General features: G+C 38.1%; 1 protein-coding gene across 4 annotated transcripts in view; it reads left to right on the top strand.

Annotated features, from left to right (window-relative positions):
• LOC127633677 (plexin domain-containing protein 1-like) overlaps positions 1 to 20,524 on the top strand; it is a 52,036-nt gene that overhangs the window by 561 nt on the left and 30,951 nt on the right. For all 4 annotated transcript variants that reach the window (XM_052112923.1, XM_052112924.1, XM_052112925.1 and 1 more), the window contains exon 2: positions 17,605 to 17,771. In XM_052112923.1, coding sequence (XP_051968883.1) covers positions 17,605 to 17,771 — 167 coding nt within the window. The remainder of the gene's footprint in view (positions 1 to 17,604; positions 17,772 to 20,524) is intronic.

Below are 20,524 nucleotides of genomic sequence, written 5' to 3'. Positions count from 1 at the left end.
ACTAAAAGCACAATAAATATGTACTGTATATCCACACTGATATTGATGTTGTTTGTCTTCAATGTTTGCCTCTGTGTACCTTGAACAAGAGCCTAAAAGTTTAAAGGTCTGAGTCCGCTCATAAAAATGCTTTTTCTAACTTAATAAAGTTGCTTTCATTTCAAATTACTTTATATTATATGCATAACAATTTGAATGAAGAGTTTAATTGAATCACCGATAATATGAATTTCTTCTTATTTGTTATGTTACCTTTTGCATGACAGTATGCACTGAAGCTGGTATTAACATGTTTGTGCAAAACCTGATGATCAATGTTATTCCAGCATGATTTGAGAATGTTCAAAAAACTTGTATGCTTCCATGGAAGCAAGGAAATCATATGATCATTAGTGACCTAGTTTTTATTAATAAAACATTTTTAAATCCGAAACTTTCTGTTTATATTCTGGTTGAAATTACATTAGGAATCCCAGATTGTCAATGTGGACTAAGACTTTTGAACCCCATTGTATTCCTGCATGTTAGAGTGTGTGTATGTGTGATCGGATTGTAATGGTCCTCCTTAAGCTGAAGGTCAGTGCTCTGCTTGTTTGTGTAAATCTCGTTGTTTCACTCTCGAAGGAGCTTTATGAGTCAGAGGAAATGAACCCATGTGTTGGATGCAGGGGATTTTGTCAGGGGGCTGGCTCCACTCCTGGAGAACGCAGGCAGAGCATCCCTCTTTCCAGCACACATCAACTTTATGTTCAACAGATGTCAATCAGAAAAGAGGGAAAGATTAGTTTGATGTTTTTGGGTCAGGCAATGCAGGGGTTTCTCAACAGTGCGCCCCCTGTTGTTCATGGTTGTTATTGAGTGTTTTGTGCAATTTCAATCAACTCTTCAGTGTCTTCAGGAAATGAAGGGAATGTAAACCATTTGTGTGATTGTGTATATACATTATGAGTGGTCATACACATGAGCTTGGGTTGTTTTATACATTGCTCTCCTTTTTTTATGGCACACACCCAATATGTGTGTGTATTTCTGTCCTCCTTTGAGATACTGTATTTTTAGAAGGCCTGTTTCTTCTCCTCTCTGCCAGGCAGCACTGCTCTACTTTCAGTGGCCTCTCTGTCCCTCCTGCACTTCTCTTTCTCTTGTCTCTCTCTCTGGTTCCTCTGAGACGCCTATGTATGTACACATGATATACTGAGCATGAAATCCAACCAAATCTGTTACAGATTTCTAATGAACAGACAAGGACATAGACTGTGTTCGTGCATGACCTTAAAAAAACACCATGACCAATCACATACCGAAGTGTATACTACACCTGGCAATCATCATATGCTACACCTGAGTGTTACTGAGCATTTGCAAAACCGACAATAGCCGCGTGGACTGAACAAAAAACAGACACGTACAAGCATCATTTTTGTTGTGCACGTTTCACAATGTCAGTATTACCTGACTGAAATAACTTGGTAATTGATTGAAATTTTATTTTATTTTTTTATTACAAGTTAGGGCTAACTTGTTGCAGGTTTGTGGCAAGCTTGCAGCAAATTTGTCATAACTCAAAACATAGATGTTTTGTAACTGACTTTCGACTTCTTTCCAATTTGATATCATGATTGAGTTGAAAATGAGTACAATAAGCATAGCTGGTCACAACTGTCTCGGAAGGGGCAGGGTAACCTTGCCACAATACTGACCTGACAAAACACTTGTAATTAATGGTGAATGTGAGAGCTAAGCTAAACTGCTGTGAAGACAGCAGCTTACATATGTGAGCTGAACACTTAACCTTCGCCCTTTATTTTTCTTTATTTTGACATATAGTGTGGACTGAGGATGGCTTCCATGTAGTAAATTAAGACAGTACTTCACTTTGAAAATTCATACACCAGATGCCTGAGAGCATAGTGTGAGTGCACAGTGTATAGTGCATCATTTGGGACACAGATTTAACATCTGTTAGTAAACATGGTTAGAATCTTATTTAGAACTAGAGGTCTGCAACCCGACTAGGGCCCAATGGGACCTGAGAACCCGACGGGTTTCGGGCTGGGTTTGGGGTCAGTTTTCAAGTAGGACTTCAGGTCGTGTTCGTAATTAATAAAAAAAAAAAACAGGCCTACCCAATTTGTTTTTCCGCGGCTGTCCTTTTATCGCATTGTTTTCCTATGTAAACACATGCTGGACGAATGTCTTTTACTGTTACGCCATGTCTCGTTTTTTTCTTCAGCATCTTGCGCAGGATTGGCACTGTTTAAACATCGTGTCAAGTTAAAAAGAACTTAAAATTTACAAAAACGTATGTCGAGACACCTGCACTCTGTTTCATCCTTTGCACTGTGTCTAGATTGTTTTTAGCTAAGGTGTCACAAAGATTCAATATTCTGCACAAGTTCAGGCTGTAAAGAGGGGACTGTTGCATTGTTTCATATTATTCCAGATTGTTCTGCACCAAGCAAAGTTTCAGCGCATAAAATGTCCTGCTCTAGTGCTCTGAGGGACTGCCGTACCTTTTTAAAAATATATGTTTACTGTTACGAATGTTATTATAAATTATTTTATAATGTAAATTATAAAGATAGGTTCAGTCTTATAATCTGACAGTATCGTTTGGGCCAGGTAGGGTTGGGCCATACGGTCTAGGGTACGGGTCAGGTTCGGGTTTCATTTTAAGGTTCATGCAGACCTCTACTTAGAACTCTGAACTCATTCAAAGTGGAAAATTCTCAGGGCCAGCAAAGCCTTCTCTGCTGGCCTAACATGCCAAATAAATAAATATTTTTCATCCTTTCATTCTCAATCAACTTTTTGTATGATAGTATGTATTTTTAATTGCTTTCCACTCATAATTAATCTACAAACAAATAGAGAAAAACTAAAAGTTTATCCAGTCAGAATTTATTCCTTGATGCTTACAAGCAAAGTGTGACAACTGTTTCACAAATGGCACGCCCGAAGCAGAGCGTGAGTTTAAACTCATCAGGCCTTCAGAATTTCCACAGAATCGCTCAACAGTGAAAATGAAGGAGCAACTAAAGTCAGATTGTCAGATTCATCAGCCAGTCAGATTGATTTATTGTTCTTGGTGGGTGTGATCTTTAGTCCAGGTCGAGGCCTTCTAGCTGGCCTTTGAGTGACGCAGTCACGCTTTAAGTGATGTACGTAATTCAAGAGCGAAGAGTGCGAGACCTCGCTGACAAGTTGGCTGTCATCACTTCTGGTATTGTTATTGAGAAATTTACATTTAAAAACACTAGATGTTCTGCATGACTGTGCGATTGCTTAATTTATTAAACAGGAAAGGAAGACTGGTATGTACTTTTTGCATTGTTATATCAACATCAGGATTTTTCTAAGTGTAAATTATGCAGTTTGAGCATTCAGTGTCGGATCAAGTTTTGAAAAGTAGTGCCATTCAACTCGGAATGTTGGATTTTACAACTTCCTACTTGGAAAAGTGCAATGGAATGCATCTTGAAGTCAGAATTCGAACTTGTAAGCTTGTGCAGAAAAACTCAACACTGATTTCGCCGAGATGCAAATGCATGATGTCACACAAACATGTCGATACTCAGGGATGTGTGCCTTAACCGCTGAGCCACCACTGTCTAGGCCCTATTATTCATTGTGAAACTATGTATTCTTATTGGCATGTATCACACTGAAGGCCTAGACTTTAAATGCACGGCCCGCGACTGTTCAAAACTTAAGTTAATACTGCTTTCATGTTGTTTTAGAAAAACTGTAATTACAAAATGGCAACCGTTGTTCACATCCTGGAACCTTGGAAGCTATTTGTTTCTGTGGCAACACTCATAACACCTAAATGGATTTGCTGCAAAATATCACTGCATTAATTCATTAGTTAACTTCTATGTTGTTGCCAAATGTTCAAGAGCAAAGAAAGCAAAGTAAATGGCATATCAAAGATACATTTTTATTCACTACCTTTAACTGTTAAGGCCGCTGCCATTTGAATTCTTTGACATGACTTTCAATGACTTAAGTCAGAGCTTTCATAGAATTCTGAATTTTGTGGTTGTTCAGGTGCTGGCTTTCCGACAGGGCTTCTTGATTAGCTTAACCAGCTAATTTTCTTTTGTCATCCAGCATCACCTGAAAAAAAAAAACATGTTAGTCGACCATCTTTGCCAGCTTAGTTTGGCTGCTCAATAGCTTGGCTATGCAGGTCCACCAGCTAAAATAGCGTCAAACCAGCACTTAAATTTATTCAGTTAGCAGATGCTATTATCCAAAGCAACTTACAAAATAAGGAAGGATACAACATAACGCTTACAAAAATCAATAGTCCATGGCAAATTTGCCACAAACTTGCCACATATTCGCCACTGATTATTTTCACATGCAAATTAGTTTTGCGACAAACTTGCGGGAAATTGTCCAGTGTTGCCAAAGGTTTGCTGCAGGTTCTCCATGTTGCTACAAATTCACCATGACCGGTGAAGAGCTGCAAATGTCTGGCAAACATTTGCGGTGAATCACAAGAACATTTGCATGTGAAAATAATGAATAGAAAATTTGCTGCAAACTTGTAAGGGAAGCGATTCATCTTTAGGAGACAGTAACACGAAAAGTGCTGCATTAAAATGTTTCAGTTGCATTAGAAAATACTAGGTAAGACAGAGATTACAATGCAAAAAATGTTTTTATTTCTTTTATAATTTTATATTATGAGTGTAGTAGCGTCATGTGCTCATGAAAAAGTTGAGTCATTAGTTGTTTTTTTTTTTAAGAAAAAGAGGGAGTCTGCTTAAATGGATGGAGTTGGGAAGGTCATTCCACCATTCAGGTACAGTAAGGCCAAAAGTCTGGGAAAGTGATTTAGTGCCTCTTTGTGTTGGTACCACAAGGCACTGCTCATTTACAGACCGTAGCCTTCTGGTGGGAACGTAGCTCTGTTGAATTTGTTGTCCCTAGGTTTCTGACCATTTTGGATGGTGTTAGTAGATAAAGCCAGCTGAATGGTGAATGGCGTTCTCAATAGCAGGATTGGCTGGAGAGACGTGCTCGGTCTTTGCTAGGTTGAGTTGAAAGTTGCGGTCCTTCATCCAGGTCGAGATGTCTGCCAGACTAAATGACCTTGGGAGTTTATCTTGGTCTAAGATGGTCTTTTCAGTAGGGCAGTCATGCTGGTTTTTAATCAGCTTGGTGAAGGTTGTTTTCATTTATTTTAATACTCTTGTAGTTTCATTGAATTACTGCTCCTCTAGGTGTGAGTTGGCTAATATCTGTCACCTCAAGGTTCTCCCTCTGTCTTTATCACCACTATCATCAGTACAGAAATCTGGATCCAATGAACATTTGTGAGTCAGCACACACTTGATTCTGCATCCCACAGGCTCCAGCATGTCAAATCCAGGACTCAGTCCGTACACTTTACTCTTTATTTTCATGACTATGATACCAAAAATTTTACACTTATCACAGCTATTGACTCTGGGGTTTGATCCAGAAGTAAATCGTTGGCTTACCGTTTGAATTGATGTGATACACCAATCACATTTGTCAGAGAGTAATGAATCAACTGCAAACTCCAGGTTCACTGTGTACTTCCATCAAACACAACATAACATTGGAAATGTATTCCTGTATTCCAGTATCAGTTATGTTGACACTGGTTTTCCTCATCTGTTTTCCTCATCTCCACCATATGTGGAGTGGTCCCTTATATCTGCCTCCAGGATAAGTCAGTATTGTTGGAGGTCAATGAGCGTCTTTCCCTGGCCAAATCTAAGGACAATCAGACTGCTTCCCTTAAAACTTTTTTTATTTTTTTAATTTTACATGCTTTAATGTTCCCTGAATTGTAGAGCTCTCCCACTCTTAAAGCAGGTCCCAAATGGCAGGAAAATAGAAGAGTCTTTTCTTGAAGGAGCTGGTCTTCAATCCCAATGTTCCCCATTAAAGTTTCATGCCCAGTCGCTCTCTCCCATAGTGCACTGTCAACTCATGCTGCAAAAAAAATCTGTCAAGGAAACAATAGACTGTTCTTTTGGAAAACAATTGTTTAACCAGCTATATTGGGTAATCTAACAGAACTCCTAAAACCAGCCTAAGATGGTTTGCTTGTCTCCCAGACTGGTCAGGGAGACCAGCAAACCAGGAGGTTTCTGTTTGCTTTCTGGGGCACTCCCAGGCTGGGAGACCAGTTAAACCAGATTAGAACCAGCTTGGCCAGAGCAGCTAAGTATTGTAAGATAAATAATAAATAAAACACACATACAGGACCAGGAACAGGCATCAATATTAAGATGAAGATGCTTAAGTCTTTATTCCAGTGTAGCAGTGTCAGACTAAACCACGAACATTGTACAGTAAACTCAAACCTTTTAACCAGTTTGTGAAATACTTTACTACACACAATGTAAATTAAGTTGTGCTCTTCATATAAATTAAAATCTCTCAAAAATAATGAAAAACATTCTATGTTAATTAAGCTCAGGCACCCCATTGTCTGAGATGGTTCTCCATGGCCCATTCCCGGGCCCATTCTACAATTCATGATGAGCATTTGGTCAGATTGGGACCCCACTGTGACAACACCAACTTGTAAAAATGTCTTTGTTTTCATAATAATCAAGCCTTTTAAGCAATTATTATGACAGGCCCCTGTCCATGTTCATTGTTAAATTTCTCAGTTTGTGGGCTTGTCCTTCGTCCATGTGCTCCATCTAGGTATCCATTCAATAACTTTCATGAAGTCATTCTGTACCAATATAACATAATGCATGCTTGTGTGTTTGTGTTATCTTCCTGGTGTCATGTGAAGGGTCTGTCTTTTTTGCATTGTCTTAGTGCATAGGCACATCCTTTGTCTACATGTGTGCCATTTAGGTGTGTGGGGATAATGTGTTCATAGTGTCTGAAAGTGGTTTGATCTCATAGATAATTTCCATTGATAGATCATTTCCTCTTTTCCATTGTCCAAACTTTTATCTTTGGGAGATGAGTCCTATTGGAATTCTGTCCAATTGATCCAGGCTCATTTGGTGGGTCTTTGTATCTTTGTTGGGTCTCTGGGCTTCTGCATCTTTTCTTTTTTTTTTATGTCTGAAGTTCTCTAATCCACGGTGGGCCTCTGAATTTCTGGATCTTTCCCTGAAATTCCTAATTTGATGTGGGTCTCTGTATCTTTCAGGCTTGGGAATCTCCTCTGGATTTCTGGATCATGGCTTTTCCTCTGTTCTTTAGGAAGTCCCTTGGCTTTACAGGTTCTACCAGCTCTCTTTTCTTCCACATGATTGACATTAACAGATTCATCATAGATCAGCCGATCAGTATTTATCATACATCAAGTACATAAATATGAATCTAAAATCAAAGTCATAAAACATTTCCCACGGGTTATAATCTTTTTATTTAATTTTCTCCACAATTTGTAATGCCCAATTCCCAATGCACTCTAAGTCCTCATGGTGGCATAGTGACTCACCTCAACCCAGGTGGCGGAGGACAAATCTCAGTTGCCTCTGCATCTGAAACTGTCAATCCGCACATCTTATCACGTGGCTTGTTGAGCGCATTACCGCGTAGACGTAGCGTGCGCTGTCTTCCTTATTTTCCTTCAACAATGATACTGTTTGTCAATTATTGCTCTAAGATTCTCACTTTCTTTAGTAAATCCTGAGAGCCGAGCTTTCTTTTGTGTGTTGAGTGACACTGTCTTGCCTTATGTCCCCTCTTTCCACACACAAAACAAACAATTTCCTGATTGGACCTTCTGTTCTCCAAACAGTGTCTCGCTATTTGTCCTTCCTTTGTACATGCATGACAGAAAAAGCCTTTAGGAGGTCTCACATTGTCTGGACAATGCCTTGCAATGTGCCCAGTTTTTCCGTATCCAGAGCAAGTGACAACACCCTCTGAATTGACTCTTGGGAACTTCTTTGACTTGTGATGGAAACTATCTTATAGTCTAGAAAATTATCTTCTGCCAAAGGAAGCAAATGGATTTCTGGGTTCTTCAGCTTTTATTTCACTGTTTGTATGTTGTATTTACATCTTCATGTAGAGCACGGGCTTCCCTCATGTGTGCACTACTCTGTGCTATCAATGCAGACTTAAACATGAGGTTTTGCTTAGTTACAAAACCTCATTTTCTTAGCATTCCATTATAAGAGCTAAACATTTCCCACAAGCTGGATGCAAAAGCTACAGGATGTTCACCAAGTTCCATTGTCAATTCAGTTATCTTTTAAGTTAACCAAATCAGCTCCAACACCTCTAAGTATAGCTTCTCTCCTTGCGCCTCTGTCTGCTCTTTTTCTATGGACACTTTGAGAGATTGCTCTCGTGAATGAATGAGGAAGACAAGTCATAAGAATTATTCATGCATCTGCATCTGTCAATCTGTAAAGGTCCACTACATTCTCCAGATTCAGCAAGAACAGGATCACTGTCACCAGGTTGAAATTACCTACTGCTTTAACAAGACTCTGAATGTCAGTGAAAAGGCAGCTGGTATACAGCTGGAGCATTTGCAGATCTATGATTGCATGTTCTCTCATTTCCAATTCTGGGGTCACAAACTCTCTCATTGTCAGTTCCAGCCCTTCTTGTTTTTACTGGTGCTATTGGTAACCTCACAGAATTATCTGATGACTCATGTCCCTTACCAAATAATGTCTTTTGAAGTAAAGAACTAAAAGACTCATTCTCTGTCTCAAAATTTACAATTTCTTGTCTAAATTTCACAATTTGTTCCTTCAGAATAATCACATCAGCTTGGTAGTTTCTCACAGACATAATACTGTCATTGAATTGTGTAAGAAGCAACATGTTTTCTGCCTTCATTTCCTCCAATCTTTTCTTAGTTACTATGTATGATGCAAAAATAGCTGGAAGTGCATTAGCCAACTTACCTTCTTTGTTTTTAGGCATCTTGGGATAATTTTTGAACTGGGATATAGACCACTCAAATGGCTCATCCACTACATTCTCTATCCCATAAAACAGTCCCTGTGAGCCATGCTTAGCTATGTATTTCATAATCAGCTCTTCCATTCCATTGAAATCTTATTGAATTTCTTTAGTATTTCAATTGGCTATTCACAATTATTCCTTCACTGACTATATGTTATCTAATTACTTTAAGATATTCACAGCTCCTGTGCTTCGGACGCAAATTAATAAAATGTCACAGTACATCAAACCTTTGAACTTGTAAAGGTCTCACTGCTTCGGACGTAGCCACACTCTGTCGGGCATCTAAGTTCAACTTCACTAACTCTAACTCTTTTTGGTCAAACAGTTTAAAATATAACACTGCCACACTACATCAGGTAAAACCACACTACACCAGATTATTGTTATACGTTTAAACAGTCTAACCAGCTATGGTACATCGGGCTTAACCACACTTAACAAGTTTTAAACACTTTTACGGCAGGCCTATGTCAGACAAAAAACACAGCTTCGGTTATCGTTTTAAACTTATTGGAGCTGCAGTTCATCTGGCTCCCTCCACTTTGATTAGTTTCAGTTACTTTAGAAGCTTACAGCTTAAGCACTTTATTTAATTTGCTTTAGAAACAACTATTTCATATACTTCTGCCACCACACTGCTTCAAGTTGATTCAGTTACTTTTGAGACTTTAACAGAATTATAACAACTCAACAGCAAGTTTCAGTTACTTTAAAAACTTAAACTTGAACAATTTATTTCAATTATTACTTAAAATATTACTTAAGATACAGTCATTCTGATGCAACTCTTCCACCACACTGCATCAGGCTGATTCAATTGCTTTAGAATATTAACAGAATTGTAAAGAATTAGGCATAAGACTTAACCAAACTCCTCCTGCTAACTTTGAATAAAGCAAAAATTATTCCTGTCCTTCATTTATTTTCTAGATTTTTTTTTTCAAACGAGGGGATTACCTTAAACAAAAACAGCATAAAAGAAGAAAATCACATTTCTTACCTCACTCCGCTTTTTCTTTTTCTTTTTTTTGTAAATCCCTCGCCCATTCTATAATTGTTGATGACCATTTGGTCAGATTGGGACCCCCCTGTGGTATGACGGCACCAAGTTGTAAACATTTCTTTGTTTTCATAACAATCAAGCCTTTTAAGTGATGTGGCCATTCTGAGATCAGGTCATATTTTAGGGCAGAATACTGTATACTGTACTTCTTACAGTATTCTGTAATTGATCATTTTTTTAAAGTTTTCAATGGAGGATACAACATTTGAGTGTGGATGAGAGGCATAAACATAGCAAAATGAATAAATAAAAGCTTATTAGTGTGGACGTGTCCTTTTTTAAAACATCTTAGGACCTTAGGTTGGTTTTAGTATTTTTCTTTTCATCAGGGAAATGCTATGACCACAATGCATGTGATATCAGTGGACTATAACATTGTTTGGCAGTCAGAGCCTTTCTGGCTGAACAGAGTGACAACAGAAGTTTGGAATTGTTAAAACTCTGCGAAACTAAGGCATCAGGCCTCCAGTTTCCATTTGCGAATGGATAGTTTCCTCTTTGATTAAACAAATTGCTGTTGTGTGGGCTGAAAGCATGGTAATGTGGTTTAACTGAGGAGTGGGTGAGTGTACTGTGTCAGTGTATGATTACATTGCTGTGTGGGTCTGAACCTGCCCAAAATTCATTCTTTGATCATATTTTTATCCTCAGATTGACATATCCTCTTTGATTGTCAAGTACCCTCTACAAATAGTCTCGCAGCCATTACACGGACCCTGCTGCACTGAATAAGTGTGCAACAGATGACAGGCAGTTTATAGGAATTGAGACATCAGATATTTATTTGCTGATATTCATTCAGGTCTATGAACAGACAGTGCTTGTGGTAAACTTGGGAGTTCTGAATGTTGAAATGATTGTGTTCTTTGATTTATCTGGCATTTTTGGTAAAGAATTGGATCTGTCTTTCTTGTTTACTTAGTTTTTTCCTTCTGCTCTGTTTGATTGAGCATCCCGACCAGCTTGACACAGCAACACTGGCTTAAACAATGGCGTGAGTTGGAGTAGGGAGTGTTTGGGAAACCTGTTTGAAAACCATATTTGCAGTTTTGTTTGGTGCCACCAGTGTCACAGAAATAACACACTTTACCTTTCACAAGTCCTCTCTTCACACATACATACACACATACACACAGTCCTCACTCTCTCTTTCTAAACTGACTCTCTTTTGTGCGTCATCCACTCATCCTCATCTGCTCATCTGCCTTAAATGACCCAATTAGCAGTATTTGATTATGTGGCAGCAGAAATAACTGAGATTTTCTGGTCAGTAAAATAAAACAAGACCTGTTGTGAAAACCAACACCCCATTAACATATAATTACTCCACACAAACACTTTTCTCCCCATCGCCGCATCTCTAATCCTCTGCTTTTCTTCTCTGTGAGTTCCTCTCCCACTCTTTCCTCTCATTCTGTCCATGTCATGGTCACTCTACAGCTGTTTTTATTCTACCTTGTCCTCAGTAGTGAGAGGATCTTTGATCTGAGGCGATAGATTTTTTTCAAGATTAAGAATGCAGTGAAACTGCAGAAAACAACGTCTTATTGGGAACAAGAACTGGGCAAATGTGCTATACTGCCTGTTGTGGCTGCATATACTTACTGCAGAATAGGCAGATCATTATCCAGAATCCAGACAGGCGTTTCCTGACTTGCTCATAGGATTTTAAGGAAGTCCACGCAGTTAATAAACCCTTCAATGGGACTAGTGTGCTTCAGTCACAACATTCTATTTAAAACAGCTCCCACACATTTCCTTTTGTCTAAATCTTTACAAGAGTCTGCAATCTTTAACAGAATGACAAAAGGGCCTTTTTCAATTTTCTTAGCTTTTCTCAGTCTCATTCTGAATGTTGCCATTTGCCATATTTATTCTTAATTATTATCTTTATATTATTCATTATTGAAATAAGTTCAAGACTTTTTTGAAATATTGTAATTCACAAAATGTAAACATTTACATTTTCTATGATTATAACATATAAATATTATTCATTATTGCCATTTTCAAAAAGATTATTTTTAAGACAGCTCCAACACATTTGCTTTCTCCGAATCCATACAAGCATTTGCAATCTTTAGCAGAATTCCATGTAGGCGTTTACGTGCACAAACTCTCTCTCTCTCTTTCTAAACATTGACAGTCTTACTTTTTTTACTTGAAGGGTTGGCTGAGCACAACATCAGGCAAAATTCTTTAGTAAGTAGTTGGTTTGGCCAAACTCCCCTTGAATCCCTTTAAGGGAATGCTTGATCATTTGGATGTGCAGCCCATCGTAACCTAATCCACCATTTTTCTGGTACCCTATATCCTTTATTATTATTCTCCTCTATTCTGTCCCTTGCACTCTCATTACTGTCCAATACATCTTACTAAGGCCTGAGAATCCTTTGATGTTCTCCAATGTTCTTTTAATAAGCTGGTAAGGAGAAACTTGAGGTCAGAAGACATAGACCAGCTGCTGTGAAGTGCTGGTGAATGAGGCTACACTGCAGGGTCGGAATTAACTTTTTTAAGTAATTTCTAGAAGTAACTTTCAGGCGCAAGATGTTGAAGTTAGTCCCAGCACCACCGCTTACAGTTAGCCAAACATATCTTTAGGAAGATTTTTTTTTTGCTGATATATTTGTCCTAAGTATATTCATAATAAAGTGATATGTTTCTGTGTTGTGCAATGCTGATTCTAACATAAAGTGGTTTTAGCAGTGTTAGGGGTATAACAGTTATGATCCGGACCAGATATGGAGAAAGAAGACCAGGAGTCGAGAAGTTCAATTAAAGAATCAAAAATTTACTGAAGTATAGTCTGCAGTGAAATTGGTAGAGCCAGCGGCAAAGTCACACGAGGAGATCGAAAGCCAACTCGTACCTTACACAAAATCTTACATCAATTATACCATTTGCAAGGACGTACATTCCATTATTTTACTCCTGATTGGCTAAAAGACCATAAAGTCACAACATATAGACAGCTATGCGGCCTATCAACATTAATCAGCGCACTTGTTGTCCGAGCCCGAGATTTACATCTGAAGTGACCTCGCAGATGGTCGCAGGGCGTCTTCGAGTCGGCCTGGTGTGCATCCCTGGGTTCAAAACCTGGGTAGAAAGTCAAACGCACACACAAAACACTGACGAACGACAGTTCTTCTCTGGGCACAAGAGAGCCAGAGCACCACATTATCAGGCCATTTAAACCAAAACAGAGAGATAAAATATTCTCTCCTCGGGCAGAGGAGAGGGGTAGAAATAACATACATTTCTTCCCTAAAGAAATAATAAGAGAAAATCACACTTCTACTATTCAGGTATTATTACATAGGACTTTAAACCATATAATTAGTCATGGAAAGGTAACAATCATACACAGAATACATCTGGAACCTATGTTTAACGCATTCTCCCTGCCCCTGAAGAGACTGGAGCCTCACAGATAAGCTTATCCCCAAAAGACCTTCAGCCTACGTGCAGGACAGAGAGAAATACTCTGGAATGTTCCTAAAAGAGACTAGTTATCATTCAACACACATATGATTCAAAGTATATTTCAGTTATGCATAAGAAAATAGAATTGATTATGTGATCATGCATATAGTTAATTCATCACTTTATTAAAGAAGTTAAGCAACAGAATACAGATAGATATTGATATAAAAGGATATATATATATATGTATTGATATATCTGAAGAGACAAGGGATTTTGACCCTCACCCTTCAGTAGCTTACTGTTACTATAGTTACCTCTTCAGGCAACTTTTATTTACTAAAGTGCTTGATCTGCTCTATCTTGTGATCTCACTTTTGTGGTTACTTAAACGTTTTCAGAAATGTTCCTTATATAATATGAAAGATTTAAACTGTTCAATTCAATTTTACTTATGTAGCACAATTTAAAACAACAGTTGACCAATGTGCTGTACAATGTGTTCGCAACAATAAAACAATAATATATACCCAACAAGACAAAAAAGAAACAAATAACAGAGGACATCACAAGTTGTAGGCTAGAGAGAAAAGATGTGTTTTTAACTTGGTTTTAAAAATATGTAGTGTTGGCGCAGTTCTGATAGAAGTCGGTAAGGTGTTCCAAAGTTTAGGTGTGGCTATGGCGAATGCTCGATCACCCCTAGATTTTAGCTTCGACTTAGGAACTGTTAATAAACTCTGGTTGGTGGACCTAAGAGCTCTTCCTGGACGGTGTTCACACAAAAGGCCAGAGAGATAGGCAGGGGCTCGGCCATTTAATGATTTAAATACTAGCAAGAGCACTTTAAAATCAATTCGAGTTCGGACAGGAAGCCAATGTAAAGACTAACACAGGAGTAATTTGCTCAAGTTTATGGACACCTGTTATAAGTTGTTGACGCAACTATTTTTGACATCTTTTGGGGGTAAATCACCCTGAATTTTTTTCAAATCTTTGCTTTTATGCTTTCTCTCTCTATCTCTCTCTCTCTCTCTCTTTCTCATCTACAGTTTCTTACTCTTCCGTCAAGTTTTCCAGGGCACCTTTGTCTTTGTGCAGCTTTTTATGTTGATCTATTACTATTAAAACCTGTTATGGTTTACTTGACACTCATAAAATAAATAAGTATTTAATGCATTCCTGTGTGTCTGGCTCAACTCACCAAGTGGTGAAGATTAAACCACAGAGAACATGTGTTTGTGCTCACCTATGTGTGTATAAGTGTTTGACATTTGTACGCACATCTTTATGTGTGTCTGGGGAGTGCATGTGGGGATGTGTATATGCATGCTTTTTTTTAGGTTCACATGGTTTGCTGGTCTTGCATGGTTTAAGATGATCTACCTGATCTTTCAGTCTAGCAATGCTGGTGTTTTACTGGTCAAGCTGGTCTCTCAGCCTGGTCAATCTGAAACACTTTAGGCTGGTTTTTTCATCAGGGCGGTCAGCATAACCCTCTAATTTGTAGACGATTGTTAATCTGACTGCATATAATTTGAGTGCATGTCCACTGTACAGTGTCTCCATCTGTAAATACCACCCTGATACCATGCAACAAGAGTCTATGAAACAGCAATGATGATGAGGATTGCAATGCAGCTCTCAGCTTAATAGATCAACATCCCACCACACTTCCTCACTCCTGTCACCCCTGCATTGTTTCTGAAATGTGGTGTAATTATCCAGGCACTCCATTAGCCACTAGCTTTATAGACATGATAAACAGCAAGAGATTCATACTAAAGGTCACAATTTTTTAATTAAATCTGGGGGGTGGATGCTCACATCTGATTAGGACTGCTCACACACTGATTATATGATCCCAGTCCATCAACAAACAGCCATTCAGTCTCTCTGCTCACACCAATACCCTGCTAAAAAAATGTGGTTGTCTAATCTAAGTTTGTCTCCCAGCCTAGCCAGCTGACCAGCTGAAAAGTGCTAAAAACTTCTCTTAAACCAGCAAAATGACCAGCCTGACTTGGCCTTGGAGACCTGCTAAGACCAGCCAACTGGCTGTTCTTCCAGAAGGGTAGGGAAATGACTCATGCTTTGGCTGCAACTTGTTGAGGTGATAAAACTGAGTTCTGATGCCAAAAAGAGATCATGGTTCCACGGTGGGGTGTAGAAGAAAGATATGAAGGAAGAAAAGACACCAGGACTGTGTCTAGTGGTCTTGTTCATTAAAGATGGAAATTTGTTCGCCAGTGCTCTGGCAGATTTCTCTCTTACCTCTGGAAGGAATAGCTGGTGGCCAAACAAACAGCTTCAAGGTTGTTGGAATTTTTCTGATAATCTTTGCCCCAACAGCCAAAACTCTATCCGAGTTGCACTATAAGTGATTTAAGTGAAAATGTTTTCAAGTGTTGTCTCATCCATCTGGCTGTTGTGAGGTTTCCAAACTCAAAAGTCACATTTTATGCAAGATTAAGACTCAAGATGAGAAATTAAAGGGATAATGCGGCTTAAAGAATAGTTTAACCGAAAATGGAAACTGTCAACATTTATTTATACTCATGTTGTCCCAAATTTCTCCTTTCAATGAAACACAAAAAGAGCTGTTAGACCGAATGTAGAAGCTGTTCTTCTCCATACAATGACAATGAATGAAGATGGGGGACATCAAGCTCCAAATACCAGAAAAAAGCACCATAAAACAGTCTTCTATATGTATATATAGGTCACGATTATTGTTACAATCACATTTTACCGCCCAAATAAGGGAATTTAAGCGAATATAGAAATGCAATGAACGTCATGTTTAAGTGTCCAACTGTTTCACTGAGCTGCACCACGATCCACACTGAGAGCAGCTCAAGAGTGTGTGAAGATGAACTGCTTCTGAAGCGCTGATACATGCGTTGTCTGCAGAGTTTTGTAACAAATTCCCACATAAATATAAACCAGGATTTTTGTGAATGCAAAGTGCGCCGGCCTCACTTAAATGTTCTTGGTCGTTGTAAGTTACGTAATGATAACAATATGATATTATATATAATATGATTTTATATGATTATGATAATGATAATTATAATGATAATGACACAACATGATACAATGCGATACAATGTAATGTAATGAAATAAAATAGTTATTCAAAACTCTTTTCGGCTGGTTTCCAAATACAAAAGTGTAAATGTAAAATGGACAAAGACCAAACTCCAAAAATGTGTTGTCTTTGACATCTTTTAAGTATTGACATATTTCAAGTATTTGGAAATATTTTAGTATTTAAAATATAAATGTTCATGTTATTTATATGTTTTTAAGGGAAATAATAATAACATCCCTATTTTATCATATGATTTTTAAAAACCATATGTCTGAAGCACATACTACATCTTAAGAAGTCTGGCAATTTGTATGACAATTAATCATCATAAGTGTGAAATCCTTAAAACAGACAATTAATAATCATAATTGCAATCAATTGTTTGACAATTAATCATCATCAGAATTTCATACTTATGATAGCTATAGCCAAAAAAAATATTTGTGTGAGAAACAGACCAAAATTTGCTGATGCAACTCTCAAAACTAAAGAAATAAAAACAGCCATCATTGGTTGTCGCATCCAGTAATTGATTGCACCAGGTTTGGATATGTAGGGGGCATATTACAGAAACATCCTAACTTTGGAATCCTTTGTTACCATGGCAATTCCAGTTAGGATCTCATTTAGAAAAAAAGTTGAATTTGTGAAAAATCCTAACTGATCTAATCAGATCTTAAGTCAAGACTTAAGATAAGATGTTTTCTGTTTTACGCCCCAAGATGTGCAAATGAGATTTTAGATGGAGGGAAAGATTTTCAGCAAAGTACAGCTTTATTGTCCATCTATTGCTCACATAAAGCTACTATATGGCTTCAAAATACTTGTAGTGTTGCATTTAACTCGTAACTTTGCTTCTGTCCCCATTTAATTTAATTGTAAGTATTGTAAATTGTAAATCTTCTTCATATGTGTTCCATGAAAGAAAGACATACAGGGTTGGGTCAACAATAGGGTAAGTAATTGATGACAAAATGTTTCAATTTTAGGTGAACTGTTTTACTATATCTGCACACCACATGCACGTCTTTGATAAGATAGAATGTAATTTGCTATGTTTGTCTTTCAGGTATACTTCATGGGCATTCAGCGCAGGCTGATGGAGCTCCATCAGACATCCAGAGAACAAGGAGAGACCAACAGGATTCTAGTAGACACACTCAGAACAAAACTGGACAAGAAACGGTCAATGGCTTGTCCATTGACACGCTCCCTGACAACATGACACGAGTAGTGGTGAGTTACTGTAATATGGTAGCCCCTACTATGGTCCGGCCTCTCTTCTATTTCCTGTCATTTTAACCTGGTATATTTTTTCCTACTTGGCTTCTTCCCTTATCTTAATGATCTTAAGTTAACTTTCATTACCATTCAAGCCTTCTCAAATGCTTCAAAGACATTAATGATTCAGCAAGTGATGTTTTTTTTCTTTGTTAATTTGATACTGCTAATGTCTTTATCACCAGCATGCAATTAATTATATTGTTACCCTGAAATGTTCGAATGAACCTTTTTCCTAATGATACATATGAGATCGCTTTATGTCCTGGAAACAGGTTGCAAAACACAGTGTCTCCTCTAATGATGTGATTGTTGGGTCATACGGTCTATAGAGGAAATACTCATCTACAGGATAAAACCGTGAGAAATTATGAGATCATGGGTGGGTACCCTGAAGTTTGCACAAAGCCATGCAGGACAAGTATGGAATAATGTACAGATTTTGCTGTTTCGGAAGGAAATAACTTTTCCATTATATCAAACACAGTTGAAAGCTGATTGGTTTGTTAAATTAAGCTTAGCATTGTCTTTGTGTTTGTTTATGAGTTGCCACAGTATGCAATAGACTGACATGTCTTACGCACAATATTAGGTCAAAATGGCAAAAAAGAAACAGCTTTCTCTAGAAACTCATCAGTCAATCAATGTTTTGAGGGATGAAGGTTATACAATGCTTGATATTTTCAAAAAAACTGAAGATTTCATACAAAGATGTACACTACAGTCTTCAAAGACAAAGCACAACTGGCTCTAACAAGGACAGAAAGAGATGTGGAGGACCAGATGTACAACTAAACAAGAGGATAGGAACATCAGAGTCTCTCGTTTGAGAAATAGACGCCTCACATGTCCTCAGCTGACAGCTTCATTGAATTCTACCTGCTCAACAACAGTTTCATGTACAACAGTGAAGAGAAGACTCAGGGGTGCAGGTCTTATTGGAAGAATTGCAAAGAAAAAGCCACTTTTGAAACAGAAAAACAAAAAGAAAATGTTAGAGTGGGCAAAGAAACACAGACATTGGACAACAGATAATTGGAAAAGAGTGTTATGGATCTTAACCCCATTGAGCTTTTGTGGGATCAGTTAGACTGTAAGGTGTGTGAGAAGTGCCACATCTATGGCAAGTGCTACAGGAAGTGTGGGGTGAAATGTCACCTGAGTATCTGGATAAACTGACAGCTAGAATGGCAAGGATCTGCAAAGCTGTCATTGCTGCATGTGGAGGATTTTTTGATGAGAACTCTTTGAAGTAGTTTAGGTAAAAAAAAAAATCCAATTATAATACAATTTTTTCCCATTATTAATGTCCTAAATATACATTGTGATCAGTTGAATGCCTCTATGGTGAATAAGAGAAAAATCTCTACATTATTCCAAACTTTTGGCACCAATGTATATATTTCAATAAGCTTTTCATTAAAATCATAATGCTTATATAATTTGTGATGAAAAGCATTTATTATATTAGAAAAATAGAAGCATTTTCACTCGTGGTCTCAGACTTTTGGGCTTGACATTTAATATGTGTATTCCTAACAGCCATGAAAGAATAATTTTGATCAAATAAATTGTTACACTTCCCTGCCCTCAGTGCAAATGAAAAACAGACTTGCTGTTAGTCTTGCCAGTTTACAATGCTCTTTTAAGTGTGTGAGAGACTGGTCTTGATTTGACCTACCAGCCTGGTCACTTTTGGGTACTTTTGAGTTGGTCAGCCTGGGAGACCATCTAAACCACACTGTTAAAATTTCAAGATTCTTTAGGTTGCTGTTGGATTGTCAACATGTAGGGAATTTCAATACACATTTTAAGAGGCCTGAAAACGTGCCCTTATGATGGGGTTACTGAAGCAACCACTGATGGCCATTTAGGTTTCTTACAGAAAGCAAAAGTATAAGAGAATCTTTTCATTTTTTACTAAACTAGCTTGGTCAAGCTTATGATTGTTTAAGCCAGAATCCTATAATAGAAAATGCCCACATAAACAGCCCTATGATTAACATTTCTTTACTACTTTTATGGGAGTTTATTTGGTCTGTCCAGATTTTTGGGGGGCAGCCCTTAAACCACAAGGAGGAATAATCAGGCAGAGGCCTTCTCTGGGAGGGATGAGAGTGGATGCTGATGAAGGTTTCCCCCAGAAACACAGGCTGGTCTTTGGGGAGAGAATCTGGGTCGCAGGCTTTTTTTTTGGAGCAGTGCTGTGGAAAGAAGGAGAGAGAGAGAGAGAGAGAGAGAGAGAGAGAGAGAGAGAGCACTGCTTCTAACTGCTCCATTTTACTCTGCTGTCCACACCTTTCTCATACGTTGCTTTCATCCTTTTCCGTCACCTTGAGCTAGAGGATTCATTAATAATGTGCCAATGTACTGGGACTGCGAGCACCTTTAAGCACACACGTGCACAAACATGTGGGAAGGACTCCAGATACATACTTAGCACTAAACTGAGAGCCTCAGCTCTAGTAATTCTTTGGTTTATCTGCAGTGGTGAAAACCCGTTTATCATGTTATGAACGGAAAGAAATGATAAGTTATGGATTGGTACAGACGGAGCGTACCGTAGTGAACTGCAGAGTCTTATGCATGAAGTCAAATTAATTCCATATGTGTGTGTGTGAATTCAGTCCAGATGCATTTGTGAATTAATTGTACCATATTTATAGCGACTTGATATTCTCTTTGTCAGTTTCTTGCCTCCTACGCTA

The sequence above is a fragment of the Xyrauchen texanus genome, chromosome 40, assembly GCF_025860055.1.
Source record: "Xyrauchen texanus isolate HMW12.3.18 chromosome 40, RBS_HiC_50CHRs, whole genome shotgun sequence".
Taxonomy (NCBI): Eukaryota; Metazoa; Chordata; class Actinopteri; order Cypriniformes; family Catostomidae; genus Xyrauchen; species Xyrauchen texanus.
This window is presented reverse-complemented; position numbering and strand designations above follow the sequence as displayed.